Genomic DNA, 10,770 nt, shown 5'->3' with positions numbered 1-10,770 from the left:
AGGTTTTGAAACCTTGATTTAGGGCTTCGTTAAATAGGCAAAATTAGGCGTAAAAATTGATGCCATTGGGTTCAGATGAGAAATTATAGTCGATCCATGCTTTCACCTTTGATTTATATTGTGTATTGCAAGTTTTGTGAGTTGCAGGACTTATCGCTACAGTAGCCGTCCGTAGGTAGAAGATGGAGTCTAAAACAACAGGCTGATGGAGAAGACGATGCAGTGTCAACGTCTCATTGGTTCAATTCAAAATTGCCCAGCCTGCGCGCGCGTTCCCAGGAGTTCCTTCTTATTTTATTTATGATATTTCGTTTGTGTCAGTTTGACAATTAGCTTCAATGGCACAGATGGCCTAGCGCCTTAATGGAATCAAGGGGGTCTGAGTTCGATCCCCAGGCACTACATGTTTATTTTTACCAATTGTTGTTTATAGATCCTGTGTCTCCAGCGCATACAAGACTATGGTGCACCATTGGATTGCAACCCTCAGATCACAGCGCCTCTCCATCCAACGGACACAAGGCGCCGGTCCATCATGGATCCCCAGGAGGCGTGCACACCAGATCCAGCGCCAGCTAAGTTTTTTCCTCTTTACTTTTTTTTGTTTCCTTTATTTATTTGATTTAGTTTTTAACTAAATTCTTTTCTTTTTTCTTTCAAAAGTCTTTTTACCTAATAATAAGACCTTTTTTCCACTTAATGAAAATTAAACTTTTATTTTTTATATTAGTGGTTTACCTTAAATAGAATAAATAAGTGGTTATTTTAACTATTTAATTGAGTTAGTATTATTTGATTAAAATAAATATTAGGGTTAGAACATTTAATCGAAACCGCACTTTGTCGATTTAATTAATTAGGTTGAAAACAAATACTTAATTAATTTAACGTTTATCTGTTCTATTAACCATGGTTAACTTGTGCCCTAATCAGGGTTTACGAGGATCACACCCTACACTAAAGCTATCATTTTCCCGTGTCCTTTTCAGGGTTAACTGTTCAGGGTCAATCCTAAAGGCGCCTAACAACCATATCAGATCAAATTCGAATCGAAGCTAAGTATTCCCTATTTATTCATTATTAATTTATTTTTCTTTCATTTTATTTACGTTAACTCTGATTATCTTCGAATTAATAATACACTCACGCCTTGTCCGTTTCCTTGTCTGTTCTAATGATCAGAGTCAATGTTTCTGACAAACCCTTGCCCTCAACCCTGTCAGGCAAACACCAAAGCTAAGTACATTCTCTCTGTTTTACCTCTAATTCATTATTTTATTTTTCTTAATTAATGAAGTCTGCCCTCGAGCCGATTATGCACTCACCTTCAATTTTCTGTTTCTTCTTTCTTGTCAGGTTTATCAATTATCAAAGCTACGTTACTGGTAACCCTGAACCTTGTCTTAATATTTTCTCTGTTTTATTATTACTTGTATCAAACCCTGATAAGGGATCCACTGGTTACAATTTCCCGCCCCCTTTATTGCTTTATATTATTATGTACTGCGTGGTTAGTAATTTAGGGAGTGCAACTCTGAATTGAATTAGAATCACCTAATTACAAGATAATATAATCTGAATTAGAATAACTCTGAATTGAATCACATGATTGGTGCACACACGCACGCTTTTTGGGTAACCCTCTCTGTTGCCTGTTGCCTGTTGCCTTTGTGTTTTTGCAGAATAAGCCTCGTCCCTCGAATTCGAGGATACCTCAGCCATGTTGCCTCGATAAAAAGGTCACGACCCTAATGATGCTGCCTTCGATACACAAATGACCTCGACCCTCGGATGTTGCCTACGAAAAAAGGCTGAGGTATCCTCTGGCTGCCTACGAAAATGGCTTATTCTGATCCTTGCCTCAGACTACCTGCCCTTCTATGGCATGGGACAGTCTTATGGCAAAGGATGCTTCGATGACCCTTCAACCTCCAAACGAAAGGCTTCCTGCCCTCTTATGGCAAGGATAAACCCTTTCATTCTGAAAGGCTAAAAAGAGACCTATCATCTGAGTTTAAGGTAATTGCCCCTAATTGCCTTGCAATGCTCAAACCTTTTTATTATATTCTTTCTCATAATTTTTCAAAAGGGCAACGCTTATTCACAAGCTAAAGTCCCTATCTCTTTCATCTACTTTTTCTAAAAACAAGCGAGCAAGCAAAGCAATTAAGAGCCCATGGAAAACCATGGATGCAAAGGGTGCCTTACACCTTCCCTTTGCATAAATTACCCCCCGAACTTAGATTTCTTTTAAAAGGTTTTTTTTCTGTTTCTTTTTGCCTTTCTGATTTAGTTTGGATAAAATAAAAGTCGGTGGCGACTCTTGCTTACCGCGACATTTCGATTATTAAAAAGTCAGTTCACCGTATTACACTTGCTTTGCTACCATAGCCATATTAAAGGCTTTAAAGTCTCTAAATCCCATACCTCCCTCACTCTTCATCATAGTCATCCTCTCCCAAGCTAACCACCGAATAACTTTGTTGTTTCGACTCCCCCCACCAAAACGAATTAAGTATTTTTTCAATATCATTCACGACCCCATCTGGAATCAAATAGACACTCATAATGTAGGCCAGAATCGACTGAAGAACTGATTTAATCATAACCTCCTCCCCAGCTTTAGATAAAGCTCGACCAATCCAAGAATTAATTCTTTTCCATATCTCATCCTTAATAAACAAGAACACCGCCTTCTTACTTCTACCAGTCATGGAAGGTAAACCCAAGTAAGTCCATATACCCAAAACATGTCGCACCCCCATCACTTTGGCTAAATCCTCTTGATCTGGCCCACTTAGGTTACGGCTGAAAAACACTTCAGATTTAGATAGGTTGATCACTTGTCCTGTCACGTCAGCATAAGTATTAAGAACCTTCATAAGATTTGACACCTCCACTAGATTTGCCCTTCAAAAAATAAAACAATCGTCAGCAAAAAGCAAGTGGGACACACTAGGTGCCCCTACAAACATGAGCTCTGTGAAGGTCACCACGGGAGACGGCGCCTCTAATAAGATCAAAAAGACCTTCGGAGATAAGAATGAATAGGTATGGTGACAAAGGATCGCCTTGTCTTAGTCCTCTTCCTAGAATAATGGGTCTGACTCTATCCGAGTTAACAAGAACAGAATAATGCACCAAAGTAACACACATTAAAAGCCAGTGGGTCCATTTCTCATTAAAGCCCAGGCGAAGCAGAATACCTCTAAGAAACCCCAATCGACTCTATCGTAAGCTTTACTAATATCAATTTTTAAGGCCAGCTTGGCTATGTTACCACTCGTCTTTCTTTTTAATGCATGAATAATTTCTGTAGCCACCATAGCATTTTCAAGAATAGATTTACCTTCCACAAAAGCTGACTGCTCCTCTGAAACACATTTATCAAAAACCAATTTCAATTGATTAGCTAACAATTTGGCAATGAGCTTGTCAACAACATTATAGAGTGAAATGGGATGAAAATCCTTCATATTTCTAGGATTAGCACTGTTCTAGACCGGCTCAATTATTCCAATTGGGCCAATCCACTCTTTGGCCCGAGGCACTCTAGTCCACACACGCGGCCGCTTTTCCCTGCCCGCTCCGGGGAAACACAAGACAAAACCGAGCACGCTAGAACCTCGTGCTCAGCAACGGCCAACTCCCGCGTTTCCTGGCCTACCGCCTCTCATGGGTCCTCAAAAGATGGAGTCCTTTTGCACGGAACTGTCCTATAAATAGCCCTTTAACCCTAGAGGGAAAGGTAATCTCTTTTACACCCAAAATTTCTCACTTTTCCGTTGTACCTTGTTGTCCAAACACTTACTTTGGCATCAGAGTGTCTTGCAGGTACAACCACCATTTTTCTCCTCCAACCGTTCCAGATTTCGAGCTTCACCGTTGCTGGCCACCTGTTCTGCTCGGAATGATCAGTGGCGCCGTCAGTGGGAAACTATCAGCTCCCCCGTTTCTTTTCTTGCACTTCTTGATCATGTCTCGCCCCCTGCAAGAATTCAGAAACCAAAGCTCTAATTCAACCATCATCCATGACTGGCAACAACGAAGACTTCTCTTCTCTGGACGCAACAGTGATCAACAAGAACGACATCTCTCTCTTTCACCGTTCCTCCGCCCAGGAATACCGCTTCACATCCTCGTGACGGTATCACAGCGTCTCCCTCTCCAGAAGACTTCCATGACAACGTAGTCCATCACCTCGGAGAAATTAGAGGTAAGGACAACCACGAAGCGGTTCTTGATAACCCTTTCTCCACCAAGGGTCCAACTCCCCCAGACCAAACTATAATCGTCGTCCTGGCCGCCCTTACGCAGACGAACACCCTAATTCAGCAATAGAACGACAGAATCGGGGAACTCGAACAGAAGCGTCGCTCTAAGACTTCCCCCAGTCACAAACCTCGCTCCCAACGTGAGGCAGTCACCAAGAAATGCCCTCGTTCCCCTTCTCCGAGGGAGCATGCGAGTCTTATTTCCAAGAAAACGCATAGCGACCACCGCTCCCAAAGCCGTTCGCAGTCTCCCCGATCGAGGAGAAGATCCAAATCGCCTCTCGAAAGACACAACGACGACCGCAGGTGACACAGGCGAAGCCGCAACCGGTCCATCACGCCAACCCCCAGTGACGAGGAAGAGGATCGCCAGGGCCCTTTATTCTGCAATCTTGGAAGCACCCCTGCCAACTGGGCTTGAGAATCCCCCTCCGCTGGGCACATACAACGGAACAATCGACCCAGACGAGCACATCGAGAACATCGACGCCCTTCTAGATTTCAGAGGAGTACCGGGCGCGATCAAATGTCGGTTATTCCCGACCACATTGCACAAAGGAGTCATGACGTGGTACAAGAGTCTCGCCGACAAATCCATCACGTCATGGAAAGTGCTCGGAAAGCTTTTCTCTAGGCACTTCACGGCCTCCCGAAGACATCCAAAGTCAAAAGCCTCCCTGGAAGCCATCATCCAGGGGAAAGATCAATCACTACGGTTCTACATAGAGAGGTTCAACAAAGAGGCTGTACAGGTGTCCACAACAGCCCACATGAAGAAGTTCTTGCTCGAACGAGGCCTCCAGTCATGTTCAGATTTCGCCAAAGCCGTCGGGATCGAGACGCCGGCCACTTTAGACGAATTTTTCCTTAAGGCCCAGGCGTATATAAAATATGAAGAAAAAAAGGCCGCTCACGCAGTCCGCAACTCCAGACAGGAAGAAAACACCAAAGGCTCCCGGCAAGACGATTCTCGCCAGGGATCCGACAAGAAGAAAGAAGACAAAGGTCGATATCCTAAGGACTACAAAGGTCTGGCAAGAAAGTTCCAAGAATACACCCCACTAAACACATCCAGAGAACGCATCTTGAACGAATGCGTAAATTCCGAATTCCAAACGGGTAAAGTCCGCTTCCTAAAATCCATGCCTTCACGGCCAAACGTGGATAAATTGAAGTTCTGCCGTTTCCACAAAGGCCACGGGCATAACACCGAAGATTGCATCCACCTGAAGGATGCAATAGAAATATTGATCCGCGAAGAACACCTAAAACAGTACACAAAGAAACAACAGGCCGGCAAGGAAGCCAAACCGGCCGTCAAGGAGAAGCCAGTAGAGGATACGCCCGCCATGCAGGTGGCCATGAGTATCACCAGACCGGAGGACTTTTACCTCCCCGACTGGGTTAGAATGTCTTCCCCCCTCTCTTCTCACAGCCCATGGGAATTCTTCCCTTCCGCCATGGTCATCTCCGGAGGAGGGTTCAGCAAACTTACCGTAGGGTCCGTAAAACAGAAGTTCGACAAGCTAATTTCAGCGAATTCGAGCAAAGTCGCTACCCTCGACCTCGCCAAAGGCGGTTCCTCCTCATAGCGTTTTACCGGGAAGAACTACCGGGTGGAGCCCCTAACGCAACCATCCCTCTCCTCATCAGGGCTCGAATGGCCAACTTCGACGTACGCCTCATTTTGGTCGATCAAGGGAGCTCGGTGGATATTATGTACTCCCAGTTATTCAAAACGTTGCAATTGGATGACCGCCACCTCACCCCCTACGTAGGCTCCGACCTACAAGGTTTCAATGGAACTGTAACGAAATCGTGGGGATTCGTCGAACTTATTGTCTCGGTTGGGTCAGCAGAAGCCGCGAGGGCCGTCAAAGTCCAATTTCTGGTCATCGATTGCCCCTCGATCTACCAACGCATCTTGGGACGCCCCATGCTGGCCGAACTAATTAACGTCCCCTCGACCGTGCACCTCAAACTCAAATATTACACAACTAAAGGGCAAGTCGCCACGCTCCACGGAGATATCGAAGCAGCCAGGAGATGTTTCGAGGCCTTCGCCAAAGGCCTCAGTTCGATAAAAACAGCCTCTCAAGACAAAGCAGCGACCAACGCAGGTTCCGAGCCCAACAAGTCAATGCCGCGCATCGACACCATCAACCTAGACAGTCGCTTCCGTAAAGAATCCGAGGGAAAAGCAGATATGAAGACACCAGAGGAAGGTCTACGACCAATCCCACACGGAGTTTTCGAGCTGATAACCCTCGGAGATGATCCCACTAGGGGGTCAAGATAGGGACCGACCTACCCGAACTGGCTAGAAGACAACTCAAGGCCTGCCTCCGGGAGAATGCCGACTTATTTTCCTGGAGCGCATCTGAGATGCCCAGCCTCGACCCAAAAATAGCATGTCATCACCTCACAATCGATCCCACCTGCAAAGTCCTCGCTCAGAGGAGAAGGAAGCAATTCTTAGAAAAACGATTGCGGTCGAATTAGCTATTAGGGACCTCTTAGAGGCTAAATTTATATCGGAAGCCAAGTACACTACTTGGCTCTCCAACGTTGTACTTGTGAAAAAATCTAATGGAAAATGGCGCATGTGCATTGACTACAGCGATCTTAATAGGGCTTGCCCAAAAGATGCTTATCCTCTGCCGAACATAAATAAATTAGTTGATAATTCCGCCGGTTTTAAATCACTATCATTTATGGACGCGTATTCTGGGTACAACCAAATGCCCATGTCTAAAACGAACAAGAAATATACGGCTTTCATGACCGAATCGGGCAACTATTACTACATTGTAATGCCATTCGGCCTAAAAAACGCTGGGGCAACGTACCAGCGGATGATGAAAAAAGTATTTCGGACGGAAATCGGTGATATGCTCGAAGTATACATGGACGACATGATCTTCAAATCCCAAGAGGAAACCGATCACGCCGTCCATCTCAAAAAAGTCTTCGAGCAGGCCCGAAAATGCAAAATGAGATTTAACCCCGAAAAATGCACTTTCGGAGTTCGAGCTGGCAAATTCCTCGGCTTCTACTTAACAGAATGAGGGATCGAAGCAAATTTGAACAAATGCGGGGCCTTCTCGGATTTCCCCACACCGAACTCGAAAAAATCTATCCAATCCCTGAACGGAATGCTCATGTCACTATCCAGATTCGTAGCCAAGTCCGCCCAGGATGCTCTTCCCCTCTTCAAGCTTCTACGAAAGGAAGCTGCGTTCGAATGGACGGACGAATGCGAGTGCACCCTCTCCCATCTCAAGCAAGTTCTCTCATGCCCACCTGTTCTCTCGAGGCCTAACAACGGAGAAACCCTTTAATTATACCTCGCCGTCGCAACCGAAGCTGTCGCGCCGCCCTCATCCGAGAGACCTCAGAAGGACAAAGACCCATCTATTTCACGAGCAAAGCACTCTAAGGCCCCGAGGTCATATACCAGCATATCGAGAAATTCGCGCTCGCACTAATCAACGCGGCCAGAAGACTGAGGCACTACTTTTTAGCACACACCATAGTCGTGCGTACTGAGCAACCCATAAAGCAACTACTCGGACGTCCCGATATGGCCGGAAGGATGCTCCACTGGTCACTAGAACTTTCAGAATTCGACATAAAGTACGAAGGGAGGAAAGCTCTTAAAGCAAAGGTTCTAGCGGACTTCGTGGCCGAGATGGCCTTCCCCGAGACAACGACCTGCGACGCCTGGAAATGGACCTTGTATGTGGACGGAGCATCAAGCTCGTCTGGAAGCGGAGCAGGTATTATCTTAGAAAACGGAGAGGGAACCCTGATAGAAGTATCGCTCTCCCTGTCCTTTCCAACCTCCAATAACCAAGCGGAATACAAGGCGTTGCTCGCCAGACTACGTCTTGCTAACGACCTAGAAGCCGAGGAGATCAAAGTATTCACCGATTCCCAGTTGGTAGCATCCCATATCTCGGGCGAATACCAAGTCAAAAACGACCATCTTGCTGAATACTTGAGCCTCGTACGCGACAGAATGGCCCGGTTCAAGAACGCCAAAATAAGGCACATTTCAAGGGAGCATAATTCCCAAGCAGATGTTCTATCAAAACTGGCCAGCACAAGGAAAAAGGGGGGTAATAAGTCTGTGATCCAAGAAATATTACCCAGACCCAGCACCGAATCTCCGCCAGGGATAATGCACGTAAACATGACCGGAGACGCGTCCTGCTTGATGACCCCGGTATACAACTATCTGACGAACGAACTCCTACCAGACGACCCTAAAGAAGCCGCCATGGTCAGAAGAAGAGTTTGCTCGTACGTCCTGGTCGAAAAACGATTATATCGACGAGGGTTCTCCATCCCCCTCCTCAAATGCGTCGACAAGGGCATAGCCCCTCACATACTTCGAGAAATACACAAAGGAATCAACTCCCAACACCTAGGAGGGAAGTCCCTCTCCAGGAAAGCACACAGAGCAGGATATTACTGGCCCACCATACAACACGATGCAAAGGAGTACGTAAAGAGATGCGACAAATGCCAGCGTTTCGGGGACTTGCACCTCGCGCCCCCTAATGAGCTTAAGTCTCTATCTTCTCCTTGGCCGTTTGCATGGTGGGGCATGGACCTCCTCGGACCGTTCGTAACAGGAAGCAACCAAAACAAATACCTCATAGTCGCCGTCGACTACTTCACCAAATGGATCGAAGCCGAACCATTGGCCAAAATCACATCCTTGAACGTACTGCATTTCTATAAAAGAAACATCCTCGCTCGGTTCGGAGTGCCCCTGGCCATCATCACCGACAGTGGCACCCAATTCACCGACAAACGCTTCCAAGAATTCTTTGGAAAGTTGGGAACAAAACAACACATCGCGTCGGTCGAACATTCCCAGACAAACGGGCAAGCCGAAGCCGCCAACAGAGTAATCCTAAGAGGCCTCAAAAGGAGATTGGACGAAATCAAAAAAGGATGGGTCAAGGAACTACATAGCATGCTCTAAGACATAACACAAAGGTCATCAGACGAGAATTCAAAGTGGGCAGTCTAGTGCTCAAAAGAAACCACAAAGATTCCCGCGAAGGTAAGCTAGCCGCGAACTAGGAAGGCCCCTATCGTGTCCGAGAAAAAACCAAAAACGGGGAATACTACTTAGTGTGAATACAAGATTACACTCAAAGATGTTTTTGATTTATGGCAAACTCAAATGAGCATTCAAACAACAAGGCGGAAGCAGAAAACTCAAAGAAAAGCAAGCATTGATCACTCATGACAGTACAGGTTGATCTATTATACTTTAGGTCGACTCAACACAAGCAGATCAAGAAGAATGTAGAAAACCAGCAGTTAGGTCGACCTACTGTCAACCCAGGTCGACCTAAAATGGAGAAAAATCCACATACTTCTGCTAGGTCGACTCACACATCATCCAGGTCGACCTAAATTGATGAAATTTACATACCAGTCTGCTAGGTCGACCTACACAACGACTAGGTCGACCTAATCTGAGAAAATGTCCCCAGAATGCATTTTGAGAGGATTCTGGTCGACCTACTCCTTAAACAGGTCGACCTAACTGGGAGCAAAATTCTGCAAGCACTGCTAGGTCGACCTAAGCTCTACAAGAGGTCGACCTAACTGATCAAGAATGCCAAAAATTCTGTTTCTCTCATCTCCAACTGCTAAGCTATCTTATATATTATCAAAGGTTCATTATTCAATACAATACCAACGACTGAAAGATACACAAACGCTTCTCATCTTCGTTCTTCATCATCTCCAACACAATTACACATAATCATTCTTGCGTTGCGGGTTAGTGATGAGTTCGATAACGTCCATGGAACGGAATTGAAGATTCCTAGTGGGTGAAGGTTTGTGGGGTTTGTTGGTGAATAAAATCTGCGGGTTTTGTCCTCCACGACGGGTGGTTCTTGGGGGTTTTTATCAAGAGGCGTTCATTGAGGATTCGGCTGAGTGTAACGATTGAGGAACGGGAAGTTCAAGGAATCAAGACACTGCAGAAGGGAATCAAAGTGAAGCTCTTGGATAACCTTGATCTTGCTCAAAGATTAAGGGGGAAGAAGATTCAAAGGATCGACATAATTGGTTTATCGTTTATCGCTTTGTTATCTTCTTTGTATATACTACTTTCATCATTAATGAAAGATTACCCAATTTCAATTTGGAATTGGGGGCAGACGTAGTCGTAGCGAGGACGATCGACGAACTGCCTAAACAAATATCGTGTTCTTGTCGCTTTTACTTTTTCATTTACATTCTGTTCATATTTGGTTATAATAGCAAATTGATTAACGATTCGAGTGTTAAGATTGTGAATTAAGAACCTATATAAACATCACAATCCATCACATATTGAATCACCATCAATTTGATCATTATCACCAAGTGTTTGTATATTTGTTTCTATCACTTTTACTGCATTGCAAATATTGTCAATCATACAAGAAGTTAATCTGATTTTCAATAAGAGCAACGCTTT

The 10,770-nt window shown here is 45.1% G+C and overlaps 1 protein-coding gene across 1 annotated transcript; it reads right to left on the bottom strand.

Moving 5' to 3' along the window:
* Positions 1–2,432: 2,432 nt before the first annotated feature.
* Positions 2,433–3,476, bottom strand: LOC131627972 (uncharacterized). The gene is made up of 3 exons (XM_058898827.1): positions 3,207–3,476; positions 3,030–3,109; positions 2,433–2,910 (listed from the first exon to the last, which is right to left on the bottom strand). The coding sequence occupies exons 1-3, from the start codon at positions 3,474–3,476 to the stop codon at positions 2,433–2,435; spliced, it is 828 nt and encodes a 275-aa protein (XP_058754810.1).
* Between the last annotated feature and the right edge of the window lie 7,294 nt (positions 3,477–10,770).

This window comes from Vicia villosa, unplaced genomic scaffold (assembly GCF_029867415.1).
Source record: "Vicia villosa cultivar HV-30 ecotype Madison, WI unplaced genomic scaffold, Vvil1.0 ctg.000417F_1_1_3, whole genome shotgun sequence".
Classification (NCBI taxonomy): Eukaryota; Viridiplantae; Streptophyta; class Magnoliopsida; order Fabales; family Fabaceae; genus Vicia; species Vicia villosa.
The sequence above is the reverse complement of the archived record's forward strand: the minus strand, read 5'-3'. Positions and strand labels throughout refer to the sequence as shown.